The sequence below is a fragment of the Pyrus communis genome, chromosome 9, assembly GCF_041283825.1.
Source record: "Pyrus communis isolate YQ-2024b chromosome 9, ASM4128382v1, whole genome shotgun sequence".
NCBI lineage: Eukaryota > Viridiplantae > Streptophyta > Magnoliopsida > Rosales > Rosaceae > Pyrus > Pyrus communis.
Window position 1 is genome coordinate 28,365,710 of NC_142573.1, and position 22,525 is coordinate 28,388,234.

General features: G+C 38.1%; 5 protein-coding genes across 7 annotated transcripts; 2 read left to right on the plus strand and 3 right to left on the minus strand.

Annotated features, from left to right (window-relative positions):
- Nucleotides 1–3,479: 3,479 nt before the first annotated feature.
- On the minus strand, nt 3,480–4,135 carry LOC137739195 (ubiquitin-ribosomal protein eS31 fusion protein). Its single transcript, XM_068478743.2, has one exon. The coding sequence runs from the start codon at nt 4,133–4,135 to the stop codon at nt 3,665–3,667; it is 471 nt and encodes a 156-aa protein (XP_068334844.1). The 3' UTR covers nt 3,480–3,664.
- A 231-nt stretch (nt 4,136–4,366) lies between these two features.
- On the plus strand, nt 4,367–7,127 carry LOC137739194 (methyltransferase). Its single transcript, XM_068478742.2, has 9 exons — nt 4,367–4,497; nt 4,568–4,633; nt 4,777–5,145; nt 5,225–5,462; nt 5,611–5,668; nt 6,073–6,159; nt 6,272–6,403; nt 6,530–6,668; nt 6,798–7,127. The coding sequence occupies exons 1-9, from the start codon at nt 4,424–4,426 to the stop codon at nt 7,021–7,023; spliced, it is 1,389 nt and encodes a 462-aa protein (XP_068334843.2). The 5' UTR covers nt 4,367–4,423; the 3' UTR covers nt 7,024–7,127.
- Nucleotides 7,128–8,302: 1,175 nt separating this feature from the next.
- On the minus strand, nt 8,303–9,571 carry LOC137740832 (autophagy-related protein 8i). 2 transcript variants are annotated; one of them, XM_068480638.2, is made up of 5 exons: nt 9,395–9,571; nt 9,234–9,289; nt 9,053–9,105; nt 8,647–8,765; nt 8,303–8,519 (listed from the first exon to the last, which is right to left on the minus strand). In XM_068480638.2, the coding sequence occupies exons 1-5, from the start codon at nt 9,432–9,434 to the stop codon at nt 8,419–8,421; spliced, it is 369 nt and encodes a 122-aa protein (XP_068336739.2). In that variant the 5' UTR covers nt 9,435–9,571; the 3' UTR covers nt 8,303–8,418. The 2 variants fall into 2 exon arrangements, with proteins under 2 accessions (XP_068336739.2, XP_088555701.1); XM_088699575.1 differs by having other exon boundaries at nt 8,362–8,550; nt 9,395–9,565.
- A 105-nt stretch (nt 9,572–9,676) lies between these two features.
- LOC137739127 (Transducin family protein / WD-40 repeat family protein) lies at nt 9,677–18,779 on the plus strand. 2 transcript variants are annotated; one of them, XM_068478623.2, is made up of 20 exons: nt 9,677–9,882; nt 9,966–10,264; nt 10,378–10,498; nt 10,603–10,685; nt 10,978–11,201; nt 11,297–11,414; nt 11,832–11,914; nt 12,109–12,312; nt 12,791–13,147; nt 13,442–13,592; nt 14,170–14,358; nt 14,577–14,783; nt 14,889–14,981; nt 15,231–15,445; nt 15,580–16,143; nt 16,225–16,305; nt 16,394–16,479; nt 17,014–17,745; nt 17,948–18,101; nt 18,235–18,779. In XM_068478623.2, the coding sequence occupies exons 1-20, from the start codon at nt 9,753–9,755 to the stop codon at nt 18,308–18,310; spliced, it is 4,167 nt and encodes a 1,388-aa protein (XP_068334724.2). In that variant the 5' UTR covers nt 9,677–9,752; the 3' UTR covers nt 18,311–18,779. The 2 variants fall into 2 exon arrangements, with proteins under 2 accessions (XP_068334724.2, XP_068334725.2); XM_068478624.2 differs by having other exon boundaries at nt 10,381–10,498.
- Nucleotides 18,745–19,736, minus strand: LOC137739129 (chlorophyll a-b binding protein of LHCII type I, chloroplastic). The gene has a single exon (XM_068478625.2). The coding sequence runs from the start codon at nt 19,648–19,650 to the stop codon at nt 18,853–18,855; it is 798 nt and encodes a 265-aa protein (XP_068334726.1). The 5' UTR covers nt 19,651–19,736; the 3' UTR covers nt 18,745–18,852.
- Between the last annotated feature and the right edge of the window lie 2,789 nt (nt 19,737–22,525).

Consider the following 22,525-nt stretch of genomic DNA (forward strand, 5'->3'; position numbering starts at 1 on the left):
ATCCATTAACGAAAGCACTTTCAAGAGCTTTGGTAGTTAGTACATCTAGTGGGATGGGGCTAAAACCCGTTACTGAAAATTAGCAACCAATAATGGTAACCCGACTTTGTCTAGAACATCACTAGTTTAAAAGTTTAATGGGTAATAATAAGTTACTGATAAGTGGTTGTGAAAGCACTGAAAATTAATATATAACTCATTCTAGGATGATCAGTGCAAGACTGCTACATTTAGGAGGATGAGTTTTATCTCTTAATGAGGTTATTTGTAGTTACGTCTATAGTAGTAGGGACATGGGAATGAGTCTCACTTATATGAACATAAGAAGTGGTGCCGCTTCTACCAAGAGTTGAGTTTTCTCTTGTAAATGTTCATGAAACCAGGGTGAAGCACAATGCCATAATAATGCTTAATTGGTTTAAAAATTTCTTTAAGAATAAAAGACATGGTCATGTGTGTAGTGATTCTAGTTTTAACATAAGAATAGTTGGTTTAAACTTAGGTCACCATCGCATTCGTTATAACTTTGAATTACTTACACTAATGAAAGGTTTAATTCAAAAGACACCTTTATTGTATGCATGATTATATCAGTATGTTTGTGGTTAATAATAAAGAGAAAATTGTTATTATATTATTTATCATATTATTAAAATTGAGAAGGATTGTTAGAGATTTCAATAATATATATATATATATATATATATATATATATATATATGCATGACTTGGTGCTGCATTGTGCAGCATATGTGCGTACAGACGACAACCTTTAGTCAAGCGTTGGGTTTCATTCAACTTTTTACTGTTGTATATTTTATTGAATGGTTGCAACTTTTGGTTAAAAGATATGATGTTTACTTAAATTATATAAGTAGAATTAAAAGATGTAATTAGTCAATATTTATTTTCTGAAAATTCTAAATAGAAGACATGTCTTTTGGGTCAACATTAATTTATCCTAGCTGTCATTGCACATGCATCTTCATTTAAATCATTCACATACACAACCTGCCATCATTCCTACCCATGCCGTGCACTCCCACTTCATCATCCCATCAGATTTCCACCATAATTCCATGCATTCCATCCTTTAAAACATTGCACATGCACTCCCTTTAATTAATTAACCCACATGCACTCCCATCCATTTCATCATTACAGCCACATATAGCTTTAATTCACATGCAAACACAATCATTCCAGCCATGCCTTGCATTTGCAGAAAATCCACTTCCTTGCACATGCATCCTTTAATTCATTTTCAGCACAATTCCTCTTCAATGCCGTGCACATTCTCCTTTCAATTCAGCCAAAGCACATGCATTCCCTTCAACAACAAGCCCATGCCGTGAGTTCCCTACCTTTCCAGCATTCAACACATGCATCTTGGCAGATTTCACATGCACACACATGCAATTCCAGCTTTCACATGCTTTCCTAGCTGTTTTTCATCATTAATCATCCACATGCATGCTTAAACAAACAGCCATATACACCTCCATTCCTCCTATAAAAACCCTTGCATTCTCATTCATAAGAACTCACTCACTCATCCATTCACTCCTCCATTTCAGAAATTCATCCATTGTACATACCACAACACAAACCCTTCCATTTTCAGAATGTAGACCATCACAAACTACCCTTGGTGCCGTGGCCTTGAGGCACCATTCCCTACTAATCCAAACACCATCCTTCCATTTTCACCACTACCCAAACCATTCACACCATCAAACTATCCTTAGACCTTGTGTTACAACGAAGAGGAAGAGAAGAGTGTCTAAACGTTCATACAATTCAAGTTTGAGTTGTTGGAATGTTTAGGTGTTTCTTTGATTTCAATGTTTAATTTCAATACTCTTTGTTTTGTACGAATGAGGAATGGAAGAGAAGAGGGCCTAAACGTTCATACAATTCAAGTTTGAGTTGTTGGAATGTTTAGGTGTTTCTTTGATTCTCTTTGTTTTGTACCATGAGGAACTAAACCCCCTTCAGCTAGGGGTGATTCGAAATATATGTTTATGCTTGCATTTTAATTTGAAAAAAAAAAAAAAAAATCGATGAACCAGTGCTTTAATGCCTGTATTTATAAATACCTATTGTGGCATAATGTTTCACACACAATTTCAAAAATTTGTTTCTACATTCTTTGTTTTCTTCTCTCTCCATCACATTCATACAATTTCTTTCTAGTTATTTCTAAGGGAATATAATTCGGTTGTGCTAATTGAACATTCCATACTTTGTTGTATCCTGGAAGTAATTTGCCAATAACCCTTTAGCAAACTCATTCAAATGGGGACAAACAATACTTTAAGGAAATGATTCAAATCGTACCTCAAAATCATCATTCGGATTATTCTCTATATTTCTACATTAACTCTAACATTTAGTAGGGTTAATCTGAAGATAAGGATGAAAGACAACTTGCAGACGCAGAAAGAACATTGATGTGGGTTTGAAAGTAATTCCATAGACCAGGAAGAAAGTGCCAGAACATTTCAAAAAGAATGGAGTTTGAGAATGTGCAGGCATGAAGAGGGATATAATCTCCTAGATAGAGTCAAAATTGACCTAATAACTAAAAACTATTAATTTACGAATAGCCCTAGTTCATCAAGGGGAAGAGATAATGCCCAAAACGGTGTCAGTTTGATTGTATTCATAAAATAAGTGAAGAATATAAAAAACAGGATTAAGTACCTAAATCCTCCAACATTTTAATGTCATTCTAAATTGGTCTCCAACTTTTTAAACATTCTAAACAAGTACCTAACCAATTAAAAATGTCACATCCGTTAAGGCCTAGATAGTTTTTCAAACATAGATTATGTTCAAAATCCATTGATTGGGTGTATCATGTTCAACATTAATATGAGTTGTATGAGTTGCTTCAAAATTCGAATTTCAAATATAGATTATGCAATATGGCACCCAATGAACAAATGAGTGTCAGCAATTGGATCTTAACGAGAGTGTTGCCGGAGGACGTTGAAGAACGACGGTTAGCCTAAATCCATTTAGAAATCCAAATGCTCATCATTATGCAAGATGTTATGAAGAACACAATACGGAATGCCATCTCAGAAGCAACACTGGCCAATCACACAGCCAGGCCCAGGACACTCTACAAATGAACCACCCAGGGACTACAAAATCACTAAACAAATGGCTTAGAAGAAGCAATTGTGACCGAGCGAGAGACAGAAAAACGGCAGTTTAATAAAAGCACAAGTGCTTCAGCAGAAGCAGTCAAACACTCTCTCTGTGTTTAAAGTAACCTAAAATAAATCATTATTAAGTTGTACGTCTTATAGTAATCAAACATAATGAATTTCCAAGCAACAATCAGAAAAGAACGCACTGCAAACATAATGAATTCCATCCGGGAATTGTCTCAGCAGAAAATCACAACAATCCGAGTTCATGCATCCATTCAATAAACTAAGGCACAGAAAATGGGAGGACAATTAATATAACAAAATTATGAGAGCTAACCATTTAACTCCAAAAATTTGAAATTAAAATTCTAAATACCATATCAAAATACATAAAACGTAATCCACAACAAAAACCACGGTTCCAAGTCTAAATCAAAATTATTTCAACTTAACCTACCATATCGATACTCCCAACAACCATATAAAACGGTGCGTTTGACTCAGTCGCCGCCAGCCTTCTGGTACACATAGGTGAGACCACACTTACCACAGTAGTGCCTGTCGAAATGGTTTGCCATGAAAGTCCCGGCGCCGCACTCGGCGTTGGGGCACTCCTTTCTCAGCCTCTGGACCTTTCCAGAATCGTCGACCTTGTAGAACTGGAGGACAGCGAGCTTTACCTTCTTGTGCTTGTGCTTGATCTTCTTGGGCTTGGTGTACGTCTTCTTCTTACGCTTCTTGGCGCCACCGCGCAGGCGGAGCACCAGGTGCAGAGTCGACTCCTTCTGGATGTTGTAGTCGGCAAGGGTCCGGCCGTCCTCCAGCTGCTTGCCGGCGAAGATGAGTCGCTGCTGGTCCGGCGGGATGCCCTCCTTGTCCTGGATCTTGGCCTTCACATTGTCGATGGTGTCGGAAGACTCAACCTCTAGGGTTATCGTCTTCCCCGTTAGGGTTTTCACGAAGATCTGCATCTTTGCTGTCCGCAGAAGACACAGAGGTAGATTCGGCTAGGGTTTCAACTTTCGGCTCTCTCTCAAATATGCCCTTAGTAGAAGGGAGAGGGGATTAGGGTTTTTGAGGACAAGGGGACTTTTTGTCCCTGGGCTTCAGCAAATGGGCTCTGGCCCAGCAGTAACCTAATAATACGACGCGGCGTTTATTTTATACGAAAAGGCGTTCCCGCACCGTCTCCAGATGGAAGAAGCATTTTCAACTTCGCTGGGCTGGAGGCGGTGAGGAGTGAAAAAACGGAGCAAAAAATGGAGACTCGATGCAAATTTTGGCTTCCGAAAAAGAAGAGATTTTGTGCCAATGTCCCCCTCAACGACTCTCCGTAAGCTCTCTCTCTCTCTCTCTCACACTCTCTCTCTAGAGTTGGTTTGTGATTGTTCATATCATGGTAGGTTTTGTGGGAACCACACAGCGAGGTTGGATGGCGAGTGGGTTCCATGCCCAATTGACCCTTCTCAGTAAGTTCCTTCGTTCTCTTATTAGTCTATGAAATGTGAAGTTTGAATATTTCTTGCATTTAGCAAACATGGTCTCTCTGTGTGTGCGCAAGTGAGTTATTGAAACTGTTTATTTGTTGTGTTGGTTTTATGTGATTGAATAGCTCTGTACTTAGCGAAAATCTCGAAGGACATGTGAGGAGGTGCCCTTTACTCAAACAAGTGGAGTCTTTGACCAACCAACCCTTTTACCAAAAGGGTATCAATGCTGGCAAAGAAGACGACCACGATGAAATAGAATCGTTGGGAGTCGACGGGCCCGGAGATTTGGCATCGTCTAATAAGCCCTTGTTGGGGGCTTTGGACATTGTTTCGGAGATGAAGAGGAATGCTGTTTATAGTATGACTGTGCCTGATTTTTACAAATTAGTTGAAAAAATTGAGTCTGTTCATGAATCCTTGTGTAAGGATATTCGGGACTCGTATAAGGTGACAGAAGCTTGTGGGATGTGGATTAAACGAGAGGTAGACAGGTATGTAGAAGCTGGAATGTTTGGTTTGTTCTCATCGTAGGGGTTGTTTGATTGTGTAAGATTAAGTTGTTGTTTGCAGAAAAATTCCGTTTCAAGAGAAACATGTTATGCAGCAGGTGTCAATTCTTGGGAACTTGGAAGATTTTGGGGTATTGAAGAATTCGGAAGGAGGAGAGAGGGCTGACTCTGGTGATGGCAATGGTGTTCCTGCGGTGGTTGAGTTTGGGGCGGGGAGAGGATACTTGACACAAATGCTGGCAGATTGTTATGGGGTCAAAAGGGTTTTTCTGGTTGAGAGGAAATCGTACAAGTTAAAGGTTAGTTTGGTTGAATGCATCCTTTTCCTAAGGTTAGATTGATTGCTTGTATTTCATATAGGGAAATTTGAATATGCTCGTCACCTTCGCAGACCTTGATTGTCTAATAACTTATTTATTCTCTATGTCATGAAAATGCTAATTCTAGGCTGATCGATCCCTGCGTCAGAAGGAGAGATTGATTTTGCAGCGTTTGAGAATTGACAGTAAGGTTTCTTGAAATTTTGTTTACTAGAAACTATAAAATTTTCTTGTAGTTTTAGTATCTCAATCAGAATATGATAATTTAAGTGCGATGGGATTTTTGAGGGAAAAAAATAAATGCAGTGCTATTTTTTCCTTGACGGTTAAGTTTTTACAACTCTCATTTAGGTATAGGCAGATGTTGGTTATAAACATGCAGATACTTGTATGCAGTTTCACAAAATTTCAAGCCCACATGGTTCGCCCCTGTGCATGTGGCTAGTTATCTGGGACTTGGATGTACAACACCATTTGTCTGTCCCAGACACTACTTTGTTTCCATGGGCAGAAATCATAGCATGTGATTTTTTCTGTCATATATAAGATGGCGGATACTTTGTTATGGTTCAAATTTTAACTTTTGCAGTTGAGGATTTAAACTTGAATGCTGTTGAGTCATTGCGGGGAGGTCAGTACCTGGCTATTGGGAAACATCTTTGTGGGCCTGCAACAGGTAGTCAACGATAAACTCACCTTAAAGCCACAGAAGTCATCACATATAGATAAGAAGTTAGAGTCTCATAGCAATCATTGTATTTAATATTGTTTGTATGTTGCTTGTGCAGATTTAACTCTGAGATGTTGCCTTGGGGAACACTTGCAAAGCAATATTGAACGGCGCAGTGTTAACCCAAACCTGAGATGTTTGGCTATAGCAACATGTTGTCATCATCTTTGCCAGTGGAAGCACTACATAAGTAATCACTAATCAATTTTTGTCGCCATAAAATTCATAAATTAGTTGTTGAAGTAATATGTCATTTAAACTACATGCATATATCTTTCCATCGTTAAATGGGCTGTATAAATTGGCTTCCCTACAGATAAAAAATATTTATTAGAGTTGGGTATCACCAAAGAGGTATTCCATGCAATTACATGGTTTACTAGTTGGGCAGTAGATGCTGATCACGGTGCTAATCTTCGCGATGTTACTGATTGCAGACCGCATTTAGAATCCATGTAATCATCTTGAACTTGTGTTTATTTGAATAGCCTGAACTATGGTTACGCTTTCCACGAGATAGCTTTCCCTTTTTCTGTCCTCTTTTGTAACGGTTGCTTATCAGTGGAAAAACTTTGTTGTGACAGTGAAAGGAAGCAATGTGGCATAGACGATGGAGTTGAAGACTGTGTGCGAAGTATGAAGGCAGTTGAAAGGGCTGTGTTAGGTTTTATGTGCAAGCAGATTATAGACATGGGTAGGTTAATGTGGATGAAGGAACGAGGATTAGAAGCAGAGTTTGTCAAATACGTTCCGTCTAGCGTTTCTCCTGAAAACCATCTATTGATTGGTAGATGCACCAACCATTCTTGAGATCTAATTTTCTTCTTGTATTGAACCCGCATTCATAGTTGTTTTTTCAGTTTGGAAATTCTTGCTGGCTCGGCTGTCAAATGCAAGAGCGGACTTTTCATTCATATTGATTGGTGGCAGCAATATGCTCCTTGAATAATTACAATCTGAACCAATTCCATTAAAATTAAAGGAAGCCTAAATTGGTACTAAGGGTGTTTTTTCCGAAGGATAGGATCTGAAACAACGTTTCTAATTTTCATTTCAAACTATCCTTCCGAAATAATGTTTCTAATTTTCATTTCGAAATTTCAGAATCAAATCGGATACAGTTACAATTTTCAAATTCGAAAATTTCTACATATTCGGAGATTTGGAATCAGGATAATTGTGGAAGGAGAACAGAATTCGAAAACAGTAAGTTTGAACACAAAGCATTTGATACTAGGGGTGGGTTTTGTTTCATTTGGTTCAAAATTTCGAAATTACCATTCAATCCTATTTTTGCAATTTGTAAAGGAGAAACCGAAATATTATGGTTAGATCTCTTTTGGTTCGGTCCTTTTTCGGTCTTTAGTTTTATTATTTTTTTTTTTCCGTAGAAATAGAAGAGAAAATGAAAAAAAAATATATATATATATAGTGAATAAGGTTCAAAATATTTGAGCCTTAAATTGGGTTTGCCTACCCTTAGATTGAAATTTGGCTAAAGATTGACTCGGAATTAGCTTTTAAAGATGAATACAAAACATAAATAAATAAAAATATTAATCTATATCTCATTCAATTTGGTTCACGCCAGTTTATTTTCCGAACCATCATAACCAAAACTGAACTAATAATTTTCGGTTTGATTTTTTTGCAGTTTCAATTCGATATTCGGTCTGGTTTTCAATTAGTTCATTTTCCCCCTTTTTTGTTGGGTTTTCGATATATTTGTACTTAGAAAAAAAGAGGGGTTCATTACCACTTTCTTGCTTCAATCTAGAGTGTTAATTTGAATCAATAAAGTGGCGACAAAATTTTAAAAATACACTGAGAGTCACTGGTGCGTTTGGACGCGGAACTTTGTAACAAGATTGCTACAAAATGTAGCATCAGCTGAATTTATGAATGCGAAAAGTTATTGCGTGGATAAGAATCAGATACACCACTCCGACATTGGCAATGTCAATCGCGGATCACATTCGCCCAATTATAAGTTAAACAATGTCTATGTCTGTAAAGAGCAAGGTTTGAAATGAAGTTTGAACAACTAAAATTTGAAGCCTTCCATTTTTTTTGGGAAATTGAAGAATAATTTGGGAAATTGAAGAATAAAGTTTGCATATGATTCATAGAGATACCGAGACAGAGAAGTATGAAAGTAGAGGAAATCATTGTTCAAGATCTTGTGTGAAGATTGGCATCATCATTTCATTGATGATGAAAGCCAAAGGTTTTCTCAGTACTATAACACAGGTACAGAAATCCATCCTCGTCCTTGAACGATTCATATACAGAATCCATCAAACTAGCTGCAAATCACATTCCCAACAACGAAGAGCGCTGCTGCTATATTAGCATTATATATACATGACAAAAATACGAAAACAAGAAATGCTAATGCCGATTATACACGGAAGTAACTTGACTTGAATATACCTGTTTGAGGCAAAGTATCCTTCACAAAAACGAAGAGAGCTGTTCCGGGGGCCAGGTGAAGTCTGCTGCTCAAAACGTAAATGAATTGGCCGACAGACATGTCTCGAGGGACAAGGTATCTGTCATCCAAGAGATAATCGATCAGAGATGTATGTTAATTATAATAGGGGTGCTAACAATCAAGTTCATTTGTATGTATCATGCATGTATATCCTATTGGGTCCTTGGCAGTTGGCATCAAGGAAACTAATATAAATATTTGAATGCTAGTGACCAATACAACCTTTAACCTAAATGAAAAACATAACCCTAGTCTCCTTACTATTTCGGTTTGGTGTATCTGGTGAGTTACTTTTGCATATGCCACAAACTGTGATTTGCATACAAAAGAGTTCTATAAACTTACTTTTTCTTTTCCATCTGAGGAAGATTGCTCCTCGCATACTTTTCCACAATGACCTACAGTAAATATGAATATCAAAGATTTAAACTCTTTCACTTCAAATTACCAAAAAAAAACAAAGATTAAGACTAATAATACAGAAGATTAACAGAGTTGGGGCCCAAAATTCAGAAGAACAACTTACGGGGACTCGATCAGGGTATTTGGCCACCATGTCCCGTGACTCTTCAATCCTTTGATCTGAAGAAAACAATTTCAAAAGATTTACATATCAGCCTCAGCCCGATTCCAAAAACAATAACAAACAAAAGGAGCAAAGATTTTGTTTGTAGAATCCCAACACACCAAATGTAAACTCGTCCTTGAATGTTGTTGTTCGACCCATCGCTTTCTGTCGCTCTGTCTCTCCGACTCTGACTCTCTGATGAGATAGGAGGAAGGAAGAAGAAGAAGAAGAAGAAGAAGAAGAAGAAGAAGAAGAAAAGAGTGCCGCAAACGCGATGCAACCGCAGACGAGATGACTCTACTTCTTGGGTTTATCTTTTCTTTTGCATTTTAACGAATTTTTTTTGGGCCGAATATTTGGGTCCAACCCGGCGAGGCCCATCAAAACGCTTAAACCCTTCACGTTTCAAACGGTTGAGTCGGAAACTCGGACAATAAACGAAGCAAAGGAGTTTGAGCACGAAGCAAAGGCAAAAGCATGGCTATGGCAGTGGAGAAGAAGAGCGGTTCATGGCGTCTGCAGAGCGGCCAATACCTCGGAGAAATCTCAGCCCTTTGCTTCCTCCACCTTCCTTCTCCCCTCTCTGCTCTCCCTTACCTACTCGCAGGTACGCTTCTCTCTCTCTCTCTCTCTCTCTAAACCCTTTCAGCTTCAAATTCATTGTAATGTTGATTTGAATGCACAAAATAGGGTCGGGTTCGCAAATCATGGTGTATGATTTGGAAATGGGAACAATGGTGAGATCGTTCGATGTGTTCCAAGGGATTCGAGTGCACGGGATAATCTGTTGTAGCTCTAGTTCTAGTACTGAACGCGCAGAGGGAACACTGGCGTCTTCTGTTGCTTTCAAAATTTCCGTGTTCGGCGAAAGGAGAGTGAAGATGTTTAGTTTGCAGATTGAAACGGTGCAGCAAGTCAATGTCAGTTTGACTCTATTGCAATCCTTGCCAAAGTTCTCAAACTGGGTCTTGGATGTTTCCTTCGTTAAGGTAAACCTTCAAATTCTAATGCTTTTTCTCATTAACTAATGGGTTTCCAGCTAGCTTACTCGGGTTGTGGAGTTGAGAATTTAGTTTTTGTTGTTTGATTGGTGGATTGGTAGCAGGGCTCTGTGAGTGGCTCAAATGGGGAAGGTGATTGTCTTGCTATAGGGTGTAGTGACAACTCTGTCCATCTATGGGATCTCTTAGCTTCTGCTGTGGTTCTTGAAGTTCAACATCCTGGTTAGTTAGTTCTAACTGAATTAACTAATTTGTTTTGAGCTTTCTTTTTAGATTTCCAATTTTTATTTGAAGTTCAAGTACTCAAATTTTAATTTGAACTGTAGAGAGGACCCTTCTTTATTCAATGCGGTTATGGGGAGACACTCTTCAAGCTCTCCGTGTTGCATCTGGTACTATCTATAATGAGGTGCCTAGTCTTTTCTTTCCATGATTCTCCCCACCCACCCAAATGATTACTATATGCACCCAAAGCTTGTTTAAATTGTTCTATTTTTCTAAGTTTCACCGAGGTTTTGAAATGAAAAAAAGAAAAGAAAACTATCATAGATTCATAATTACAAAAATCTTTCAAAGGGATCTGATTCATTACGTATTCTATGAATCACTGCCTTCCCCCTATGCCCCTATTAATAGTCTTAATGTACTAATTTTTCTGTTTTTCTTAAGTTCTTAACTTTTAAAGAATTGGGTTTCCGCAGATCATTGTATGGAAAGTGGTGTCTCGGTATAATGCTGCATCTTTAACAAATCAAGTAGAAGACGGCATTGATCAGATAAATTCATTCTCAGACTCTGTTCAGCCTCATGCTTGCCAGTATGAAGCTGTTCATGTAAGCAAACTTGTTGGACACGAAGGTTCCATCTTTCGGATAGCCTGGTCCTTTAATGGAACCAAATTGGTTTCTGTCTCTGACGATCGTAGGTGAATTTGTTGATTCTATGATCCTAAAACTACTATCATGTGTTTTCCTCTTGAGAGTGTTTCCATTCAATAACTTTGTCTCTTCTTTGGTACAGTGCTCGTGTCTGGGCAGTTTGTGCAGAAACAAAGCATTCTGAGAATCCAGGAGAGTCCATTGGCCTTGTGCTGTTTGGTCACAATGCCCGAGTTTGGGACTGCTGTATTCTTGGTTCAGTAAGCTTTACAAAAGCTTTTGAGCAGTCATTGTCTTCTTCTTCTCCTTTCTTTTTTGTTTCTCTACTGTCCAAACAAAATAACATCATTGGAAAATCAACTCACCATGTCAAAGCAATATAGATAAGAACAGATTATTAGCTTCAGTTAAATCCTGGGGAAAGTTTTTCATTTGATTGTGTTTTCAATCCTATCTATCTCTAAGCATGCCATTTAATCACTGTGTCAATATGTATGGTGAGAAGAATAAACTTTCCAAAATCAATTATCCAAGTCAACTTGAACTTTCTACGTAATCACACTGGGTTTGTCTCGCGTGTGATTAACTCATGATGGAAATGGTCCTGGTGATTTAGACTAGATTGTAAAATTCCTAATATATGGATTGCTGATTCCAAAACCATTTATTTGTTTTAGTTGATTGTCACTGCTGGTGAGGATTGCACATGTCGTGTGTGGGGACTGGATGGTAAACACCTTCAGATGATCAAGGAGCACACGTAAGTGCCTTGTGGTTCTTTTTCTGTCAATGATTTGAATTCATTTTTATTTAACCTGAATCTGTAAATGAAATGGTTGTAGAAATAGCAAGAATAAATTTTACAGAAAAAAAATTGTTGGTAGTGATTCCAGAAACATTGCCGTTCTGGTAACAGCCTTGATCATTCCCTTTTTGTGGTCCTGTTATGTGCAGAGGAAGGGGCATATGGCGTTGTTTGTATGATCCAAACTCTTCACTTCTCATTACTGCTGGTTTTGATTCTGCAATTAAAGTGCATCAGCTGCACACTTCCTCTGGGAGCCTGGAGGGACATGCAGATACAAAAGAATTTAATAGAACGATTACATACACAGTTCATATCCCTACTTTTTCAGAGAATATTGGACCTATGGACAGGTAATGCTTTGATTATTGAAGAAGGTTTTGGGGTCCTTCCCAAATTCTTAACTCCAAGAAAATAAAAACTTAAGTTTGTAGTCTTGGTAAAAATATTGTTTTGTATTAGAAAATGCTATATAACAATTTGGTCCTCCACCTGCTCAGCTAGGGTTTTGATTCATTGGCATCACAGCCAAGAAGTATTGTGGCTGTAAGAGTCCAACCTCTTAAATCTTGTTTCTATTGAGGATGTTTTATAGAATTTTTAATGTGTTGCGAACGATCAGTGGAAGGGTAGTTAAGGCCTAAAAATTGATTCTTCAATATTCAGAATCCAAGCAAAACCTTATAATCACTTATATATGCACACACATTTTCCTTATTTTGGTTTATGTTTCTTAGATGTTGTCTTCCTGAAATCTAGTGAATATAGTAATGTTATCTTACTTTACATTGGTATTAAGAAATACTGTTTCCTTTTTCTGATTTGGTCCAGCAAAAGTGAATACGTCCGTTGCTTGAGCTTTGCATGTGAGGATACCCTTTATGTTTCAACAAACCACGGCTATCTGTACCATGCTAGATTATTGGACACTGGAGAAGTTGAATGGACTGAACTCGTCCGCCTCAGTCAGGAGGTCCAGATTGTTTGTATGGATTTGTTGTCAGAACCACTTGAACTTTGCTCCAGCATTGAGGACTGGGTTTCTGTTGGAGACGGAAAAGGAAACGTAACAATAGTTGGCGTTATACGTGATGCTTGTACTCCTAAAGTGGGTTTCTCCCTTACTTGGTCAGCTGGGATAGAGAGGCAGCTCCTAGGAACACATTGGTCCAAGTCACTAGGTTCTGGGTAATGATCAGTCTTTGCTCTATTAAAAAATAATTATCAATTTTCTCTTCAATACCTGATTTCTTCATTGCAACTATGTTATCAAGGTCTTCATTCTAGATATATGTTGTCCATAATTGGCAAGGGTGGTCCATATCATACAATGACTACACATACCAGTGTTCCACTTTCTAGAATGGTATACCCGTGCCACTTAAATTTCCAATGATAGACATCATCCAAGCCTTGCTTTAAATTTTAGATGCAGAAGTTTAAAATATTTAAATCACCAATTCTGCTGTTCATACCATGTAGGTATATCTTCACCACTGATCCCAGAGGAACATTAAAGCTCTGGAGGTTGTCTGACCATTCTGCAAGGAGCTGCAATGTCTCTCTTATGGCAGAGTTCAAATCAATTTTCGGAACTCGAATAATGTGTTTGGATGCATTGTTGGAGGAAGAGGTAACTGTTTTCCATTGTCTTCTTTTTCCTCTTAATTTGCACGTGGTCCTGTGATTGGCATGAAGTGTCCAGAATCACTACGATGGAATATTTAAATACCAGGGAAACCCCGTGGAGTGTGGGTTGACACTGGCCAGCTTAAATTAAGACAAAATATAACACATGGTGGTCACTGTTGTGTTAAGCGACATATCATATATCCTATCCTTCCCAACGTTAGTGTTTGTTCATCTCTCTCTCTCTCTCTCTCTCTCACACACACACACACACACAATGAAATCATGTTATTGAATATTCTTGTATATTAGATAAGGGGAGACTATGACTACTGCTCAGGTACAGAGAGATATGAAGACTTTAAGGACAAGTCTAAGGAAATATTTAACTGTTTGCCTAAATTTATAAAAGATTATACATGAATTGTTGATCATGTGAAAAGAAGATGTGGCTTCGTTAACTTTTCAGTTCTTGAATTAAATCTAGAGAAAACTGATATTAGTTTAATTTCTTTAGAAACTATTTGGTATGGTCCAGATAAACTTAATTGTTTTTATATTCTTCTGGTCGATTTTTGTAGGTATTGGTATGTGGAGATATACGTGGGAATCTTGTTTTGTTCCCCCTGTTGAAGAGTGTCTTGCATGGAACGGTAGAACCTAACATGAAAATATCTCCGTCCAATTACTTCAAAGGAGCTCATGGAATATCAAGTGTTTCAAGTCTGGCTGTTGCTAGACTAAGCTCCGAAAAGATTGAAATACGCTCGGTATGGTCACAATTGACTTTTAATCTGCAAGAGTGATGACTGATTATAACACTTACTTTCCATTATTTCCAAAGTTATTTGTGTGTCTTTGTGTATAGTGAGTAGTGAGAAATTGTAATGCCTTTTAAACTTTACCTTTTCCCTTTTCTTTATTAGAAACACTTTATAGCAGTTACCAGAGAAAATACGACTGCTTTCTTAATTTCCCAGTTTCTCAGACAGGAGCAGATGGGTGTATATGCTATCTGGAGTATGAAAGAGATATGAAGAGTTTGCAATTTATAGGGATGAAACAAGTGAAAGAGTTGAGTCTTATTGAATCCGTTTCTGATAATAGCTCTGTTAATGAGTTGTCAACCTGTCATTGTGCTGCTGGTTTTGCATCAGTGGATTTTATAATTTGGAATTTAATAACTGAAACCAAGGTATTGTCCCTTCCTGTATGGCTGTACCTATAACTTCTTCCCCTGAAACGATTGTAAGTTTTTTGTGTTATTATTTTGGTGCCTGAGGATCCGTATATGTTCCAGGTTGTCCAAATTCCATGTGGTGGATGGAGGCGGCCACATTCCTATTATCTTGGTGATATACCAGAAATAAAGAACTGTTTTGCATATGTTAAGGTTTGTAATTGACCAAAAAGTAGACATCCATAGCAGGCTACGATATGAGTTGTTTTAGTTTTATTTATGCCATTAAATGTTCTTTTTCTGCTAGGCACATTACGCTATCTTTTCATTTGATCATTCCGTATACATTTCATTTGCTTACTTTGAAATAGAAAAGAGTAAGTTTTCATCAAGTTTATAGAAATGTTGTATTTATCTTAAATTCTGCACTAAAAGTCTGCACAATATTTATTTGAATTTCAGGATGAGATCATTTATATCCATAGGCGATGGGTTCTTGATGGTGAAAGGAAGATGCTCTCCAGGAATTTGCATATGCAATTTCATGGGAGAGAGATGCACTCCGTATGCTTTGTCTCTGAAGATTTGCAACCTGGAGTAGATGAGAAGTACAGCCTATTCACTGGATCTAGTTGGATGGCTAGTGGGTGTGAAGATGGAACTGTGAGGTTGACTAGGTATGGTTACAATTATTAGCAATTTACTTTCTAAAATTGAAAAAAGAGAGAAAGTAGTTGAGCACCTCCGCTATGAAACTGGGGTTTTTCAGAGGGTTATGCAAAACCAGCTAAATGTATAATGATTTACTTAGGTATACGCCAGGTATTGAAAATTGGTCTGCATCAAAATTGCTTGGGGAGCATGTTGGTGGATCAGCTGTGAGATCAATATGCTGTGTGTCAAAGTTATACATTGTTCCATCAGATGCGGCCAGCATAAATGAAAAAAATGCAGCAGCGGAGAACAGAGAAACTCCAGTTTTATTGATTTCAGTTGGTGCAAAGCGGGTCTTAACTTCTTGGCTACTAAGAAGTAATAAGGTGAACAAAAAGGATGAAATACTATCTGATCAGCAGCATAACATCACTGGAAATGGAAATAAAGTTTTGTTGCAAGAGTCATCTTCAATGTCATTCCAGTGGCTTTCAACAGATATGCCAGTCAAGTATTCTAGTAATCCAAAATTTCCAGACAATATAGGGAAAAAAATTGGTCTAGCTGGGAATGTTTCTACTGAAGAAGCTGATGCAGGATCTAGATTAGTGTCTTCAAAAAAGGGAAATATGGAGTTCAAATCTTCAGTTAAGGATAAATATGAAGATGACTGGAGATACCTAGCTGTCACTGCGTTTTTGGTCAAATGTGCTGGTTCCAGGTAATAGGAAATGACTAATTGTTTGCTATTCTTATCTAATTTCTCTTTTTGATCTAATTCTAAGTTCTCGATTTCTTTCAGGATTACCGTTTGTTTTATTGTTGTTGCTTGTTCAGATGCCACCCTTGCATTGCGGGCTCTAGTTTTGCCCTATAGGCTATGGTATTAATGAGGGAGCCCTATCTTCTATTTTTAATGATTTTCGCATCACGTCATAGTTCATATATGACATTCCTCTATGATACTGTAGGTTTGATGTTTCTGTGTTGGTTCCGCTATCATCACCAGTTTTGGCATTGCAGCATGTCATCCTTCCCACATGCGTCCCTTCTGAAGGTCAGTCATTGAATGGATCATATATGGGCTTGAGAAATGGGTGTATGGGTTTTAGAAATTTCACCATTTTAAATTTCTGAATCCCTCTTCTGAATTTGGGATGAACCTTGTACTGATTAAAGTCTGTACACATAGCCTTCTCTGATCTGATGTTTTTCCCCTTTTTTTTCCTTGGATTACTGGTACTGTCACAACTGATGCATCTAAAGTCCTTTAGTTGAACATAAGAGATGGGTTTTCATATTTTAAATTAAACTCGACACCCCTATTAATTTATAATGCATAAAATACCTTTCTCTGAGCTCCAGGTTGATATTTTTGAGATAGTTGTGAGCCTCATATCTTGAAAATCTAGACGGTCACTTTTCTCTTTGTAACCTGAGCTTTGTCCCTTGTCATGATTTTTATACTGCCTAAGCACGTTCTTGCTGGGTTGTGAATATTATTTGTATTTCACTTTTGTCCTAATTTAATGTTTTGATGTTTTGAATTTATATTTTCAAAGTATTGTCTCTAATATAACTTGATTTGCAGATAATGTTCAGAGGGGGAGTTTGTATATTCTCATTAGTGGGGCTACCGACGGAAGTATTGCCTTTTGGGACCTCACCAAAAGCATTCAAGCTTTCATGCAACTTGTATCAGTACTTGATGTTGGAAAGTTAATTGATTGTCAGAAAAGGCCACGGACAGGGAGGGGAAGTCAGGGTGGACGACAGTGGAGATCTTTAGGCAGTAGCATGTCAAAGAATAGACTAGGCACTGGTTCCACCACTGTAAAAGCTGGAGAGGAAACTAAACGCAATTTTCCTAATCACATTATGGATGGAATGACATCGATGCAAAATGATCACGAGAGCAGAACAGTTTCTTCCCAAGCTGATGATACTGCTTCCGAAGTGAATGCTTCTGATTCCTCATCTGATATATGTGAAATATCTCCTTTAGTTGTTTTCAAGACCATTCATCAATCGGGTGTCAATTCTCTCCATGTTTCAGATGTAGAGGGTTGTCGAAGTCCTGAAATTGGGTTTCTGTACAATTTAATTAGTGGGGGTGATGATCAAGCGCTTAGTTGTCTTACGTTTGAATTGTCAGTTTCAGCATCAAACACTGGATCTGAGAATATGGCACTGGAAATTACAAATTCAGTCACTGAACTTGGAAGTAAAAGAAAAATTATTCACTCTAGTCAAGACAAGAACTATTGGATCAGATTCCTAAATCATGATAAAGTCCCTTCAGCTCACAGCTCTGCTGTAAAGGGTAAAGGAAATTCTTTGAAACCTGATTACTATCCCATTGTAGAGTAATTCCCAATGTTGAGAATAAAGACTCTGTCTTTAAACTCTTTTTTTGTTTTTTTTTGTCTCCTTTCCTAGAACCTTTGAAGGACTAGTGTTAGTAATTTTTCTTGCTGAAATTCACTGTATTTACTGTGTAATCAATTTGTGTTTTATTTATGAAGGTGTTTGGACAGATGGATCTTGGGTTTTTTCCACTGGTCTTGATCAACGTGTCAGGTGCTGGCGTCTAGAGGATGAAGGTAAACTAATTGAGGGTTCTTATTTCATCATAAGTGTGCCAGAGCCAGAAGCGCTGGATGCTAAAGTGTGTGGCCGGTGAGTAAAGTGCCTTGTACTAACATAGATTCACAACTACCTTCATAGCAGAATGATTTAGTATATCAGCATGATATGAACTGATACCATACTTCTTTGACATTTTACCAAATATTCTTTGTGTTTCATTTAGGAACCATTATCAGATTGCAGTAGCTGGGAGAGGAATGCAAATGCTTGAGTTCTCTGAATCTTTTGATGTCAGTTGATGAACGCAGAAGAGTCAAGTTGGTATTTTGGTGATTTAATGTTTCACATGGCGAGGCGTTTTCTTTCCAGCAATCATGTTTTTAACGGCTGTTTTAGTAACAGCGGTCCTGCTATCATGAGTAAGAGTCTCACAGTTTTCACTCTGGTCTGCCATCTGCAAATTCTTGTTCTCTGAATTGCATAGCATGTGTAGAAGACCAGCTAGGTTGCGACAAGAATTGTAAACTCTTAGAGGACTATGATATGGTGATAGGTATCCTTTATATTTAGCGTTCATTTTTCTTTTGGGTCCTTGATGCAAAACACAAAGTATGTTTAGCTCTGAGTTATCCAGTTTTGCGGTTCGCATGAAAAATCTGGAGTTGTGAACTGTAATAAGAAAATAATAGATATGACGGTAAATTGTATAATCTAGCTTCAATGGATGTACAAGTTTTCAAGATCAAGTTAAAATTCCCCATTGATGCATTTTTTGAAGCTTAATTTTACATACAAGTAGGTAGCTTAAAAATCATCTATTGTGCACACTGATTAGGTGTCCTCACTTCCCGGGCACGAAGTTGGTGGCATAAGCCCAAGCGTTGTTGGTAACAGGATCAGCCAGATGATCAGCAAGGTTCTCAATGGGGCCCTTTCCAGTGACAATGGCCTGCACAAAGAAGCCGAACATTGAGAACATGGCAAGCCTTCCATTCTTGAGTTCTTTGACCTTAAGCTCTGCAAATGCCTCTGGGTCATCTGCAAGTCCCAAAGGATCAAAGCTGCCTCCTGGGTACAGTGGGTCGGTGATCTCACCAAGGGGTCCTCCGGCAATGCGGTAACCCTCAACAGCACCCATGAGAACCACCTGGGTTGCCCAGATTGCTAGAATGCTCTGTGCATGAACTAGGCTTGGGTTTCCAAGGTAATCAAGGCCACCTTCGCTGAAGATTTGAGCTCCTGCCTTAAACCACACTGCTTCTCCAAACTTGACTCCGTTCCTGGAGAGGAGCTCCGGGAAAACACAGCCCAAAGCACCAAGCATTGCCCATCTTGAGTGAATGACTTCAAGTTCACGGTTCTTGGCAAAGGTTTCGGGGTCTGCTGATAGCCCAGCAGTGTCCCATCCGTAGTCACCAGGGAACTCTCCGGTTAGGTAAGATGGAGCCTCACCGGAAAATGGGCCAAGGTACTTGACACGATCAGGGCCGTACCAGGGGCTCCCTGATGAGACAGCAGGCTTTTTCCCCGTCTTCCTCATAGAAACCCTACCATTTCCTTGGACAGCTGAGAACTCTGTCTGTGTGTTCAGAGGAATGGCCTTCCCAGTGAATGGGGATGAGAGAGCCATAGTTGCCATTGGGGATGAGAGAGAGAGAAGATGCTGATGAAATTGTTAGATGGTTTGAGTGTGCAGAATATGATGGTTCTGTTTTTATAGGGTGGTCCTGTGAGATCCAGAATCCTATCCAGAATCGATGTGTATCTTGATCCTTTTCCTGATTGGTTCAAAGGGGTGATGTAGTGATTTAAGCATCCAGCTCACCTTCCCATCCAATCAATCAAGGATACCATTGCAAATTGCAATCGGATTGTGTTCAAATTATTTTGGACTGTTTCCCCAGAACAGATATTGAGTCACTCTCTAGTCCTCGTAGCCCCAAGTGTAGGACATCCCTTGTTACGAAAATTCTCGAGTATGCCAATATATTGTATACATTGTTATATTTAACGACTGGTAGTGCGATCATGAATTTAACAAGTGGTGGTGATCCACGTAAAAGCGGATGTTACATTGTCGTATATAAATTACCATGTACTCTCCTTTGTTTTGGCAGTGCTTCGAAATTTCCTGGCTATTATATTAAAATAAAACTAATATAGTCTGGGATTTGATTTGGCTAACTTATTTAACTATTAATGTTTGACAAATTGTATTTGCTTGCAAAAGTCATGCATGAAAAAAAATTCTCAGTTTCATCCAACCTCGTCAAGACCTAGAGATTATTGAAAGCAATTCTTAGTTTCAACTATATATGCTAGTGGATTTGGAGAAGACTAGTAACTCAGAAATTAAGTTTTGCACCACACTACAAGTGTACAGCGATTATAAGAAACAAATTATAACATCCACCAAATTGGACCCCAAAATTCTTCTCTTGCTCGATTATGTTGTTCTAATGAGATAGGAAGTTCGAATAATCCCAAGTATACGCAATTGGCTTGTAGCTCGTTTGGGTAAGAGCAGATGCTCTTGCATATGAAGTCTCGTGTTCGAATTTCCACCTCCGTGGTTTAAGTGAGTTTAGTATTATCTTATCATTTGTCAAGAAAAAAACCATGAGAATACCATAAGGAGATTGGCACTAACTAAGAGCATCAAACTATTATTCTGATTTTATTATCAGCTGATGCGAACCACAACAAATCACACACAAATGAAGTGTTATAAGAGAATTTAAATTTTAAAAATACAGATATGTGCCGATCGGATTATCGAAAATTAATTGGATCATAGGAGCATGTGGCTATAGTTTCATTTAGCAACAAACAACCTTAAGAAAGCAAATGTTGTTTTCATGTTCCGTCATTTTCTCTCCTTTGCCGTCTTGCAACACTCCATGCATACCTTGCCATGGCTTATGCTAGAGCAGTGAAATAGATATGAATCCTTTAAATGGTACAAGATTAAATCTTAGGTACAACACGTTAGGCTGGTCCAACCCAACACAAGCACATCGGGCTAAAGTTAGGACAAACCTCAAACAACCCTGGTTCTTTGAAGCTTTGCGCCTGGGTCCATTACCAAAGGGAAATTTCTACAGTAATCCCATGCTATCTTTCAGCATTTGTTTGTAAAATTATGTATATACACTGGTTTCAATTACTCTTTGATGAATATTTTTTCTTTTGAGTCAATATAACTAGTTTTAATTACTATTTTCTAGAAGTCTTATTATGCAATCAACTTTGAAAGCATTGCTGTCAATGGGAAAATCTTATCCATTTATCCAATAGCTTTTAGAGCATCGGTTGACCAAGCTACTTTTGTCGACATAGGAACCACGTTGGCATACTTTGTAGAAGAGGCATATGAACCTCTTGTTCGTGCGGTATGTTTGTTTCACTTTGTTTGATTCATTTGACTATAGCATTGGGATGAAAAGAAAGCCTATCCTTGCCATTGTAACATGTTCTTTTTCTGCTTTTAAATGATCATTTCCTCTCATTCTTGAGTATGTGATTGTGTTGTAAGTCTACTTTTTCTTTGGAACTGATTTTGTGTTTGTTTGTTTGTGCAGATAACTTCAGCTTCCAATTATGTGTCTCTCATCATTTCAAGACAATCACAATGTTATCTAATTTACACCGAGTATCTCTTTCTTACACACATAGTCACTCGCTCTAGAACAAAAACTCAATAACATTATGTATGTCTATTTTATTGGTTACAACTCGGTATTGCTATGTGGTTCTTGAGTTTCAAGAAAGCTTAGGGAGCAAGCCGAGGCTTCACAGTATTAGGAGGTTAGGCCTCCAACACTATCATTAATATTTTCAGCAAAATGTTATAGTTTACTTGCTCAATGTTTTTACTATTACTATACTTAAAACACTTGTTTTGTAACTTGGATTGCAGATCTTGTTATAAATGATAAGATTGTGGTATATGATTTATCCCTTCAGAGACTAGAATGGGCTAACTACAATTGTAAGAGTAATTACCTACTCTTTCCTTCTTTTAATTTCCTTTCCATACAGACTATAGCACACCTTAGAGCTTACGTGAAAAAGTGCACTAGCCAAGTATCGTGTATACACCCTTGTTCCCAAGCACGTCCTCCACTAGTAACTCTTCTTTCATGTTGTTTATGTTTATGAAGGAACAATTAATAATGTTGATGCACAAAATCGGTGAAGACTTTGGAACAACGTAAAGTGTCAAATTTGTGACCTTCACTTGGTTGCTCCGGTCACCTAGTGATGATGATGTGTAAAGAGGTAGAGATAGGGAAGCAAGCACAAGATGTACGTCGTTCGTCCTAAGTTTGGTTACGTCCACGGAGTAGAGGAGTTCTCATTAATAGTGAAGGGTTTACACAAATACATAAGTTTAAGCATAATTATCATTAGTGGGTTCTAATGACTAGCTTAAGTACAATATTGACATTAGCCCCTCATTGTAGGAGAATGATCTTCTTTTATAGTTGAGAAGAGTCTCTAGCTTTTGCTCG

What these genes read in the sequence shown, in the direction of transcription:
- LOC137739127 (XM_068478623.2), top strand. Translation starts at nt 9,753, where the DNA reads ATGGCTATGGCAGTGGAGAAGAAGAGCGGTTCATGGCGTCTGCAGAGC. An exon ending in TCTTGAAGTTCAACATCCTG is followed by an intron (nt 10,499 to 10,602) that starts GTTAGTTAGTTC and finishes TTTGAACTGTAG; the next exon opens with AGAGGACCCTTCTTTATTCA. An exon ending in CAGATGATCAAGGAGCACAC is followed by an intron (nt 11,915 to 12,108) that starts GTAAGTGCCTTG and finishes TGTTATGTGCAG; the next exon opens with AGGAAGGGGCATATGGCGTT.
- LOC137740832 (XM_068480638.2), bottom strand. Translation starts at nt 9,434, where the DNA reads ATGGGTCGAACAACAACATTCAAGGACGAGTTTACATTTG. An exon ending in CCTCAGATGGAAAAGAAAAA is followed by an intron (nt 8,766 to 9,052) that starts GTAAGTTTATAG and finishes CTTGGATGACAG; the next exon opens with ATACCTTGTCCCTCGAGACA. An exon ending in GGATACTTTGCCTCAAACAG is followed by an intron (nt 8,520 to 8,646) that starts GTATATTCAAGT and finishes TGTGATTTGCAG; the next exon opens with CTAGTTTGATGGATTCTGTA.
- LOC137739194 (XM_068478742.2), top strand. Translation starts at nt 4,424, where the DNA reads ATGGAGACTCGATGCAAATTTTGGCTTCCGAAAAAGAAGAGATTTTGT. An exon ending in GCAGCGTTTGAGAATTGACA is followed by an intron (nt 5,669 to 6,072) that starts GTAAGGTTTCTT and finishes TAACTTTTGCAG; the next exon opens with TTGAGGATTTAAACTTGAAT. An exon ending in CCAGTGGAAGCACTACATAA is followed by an intron (nt 6,404 to 6,529) that starts GTAATCACTAAT and finishes GCTTCCCTACAG; the next exon opens with ATAAAAAATATTTATTAGAG.
- LOC137739129 (XM_068478625.2), bottom strand. Translation starts at nt 19,650, where the DNA reads ATGGCAACTATGGCTCTCTCATCCCCATTCACTGGGAAGGCCATTCCT.
- LOC137739195 (XM_068478743.2), bottom strand. Translation starts at nt 4,135, where the DNA reads ATGCAGATCTTCGTGAAAACCCTAACGGGGAAGACGATAACCCTAGAG.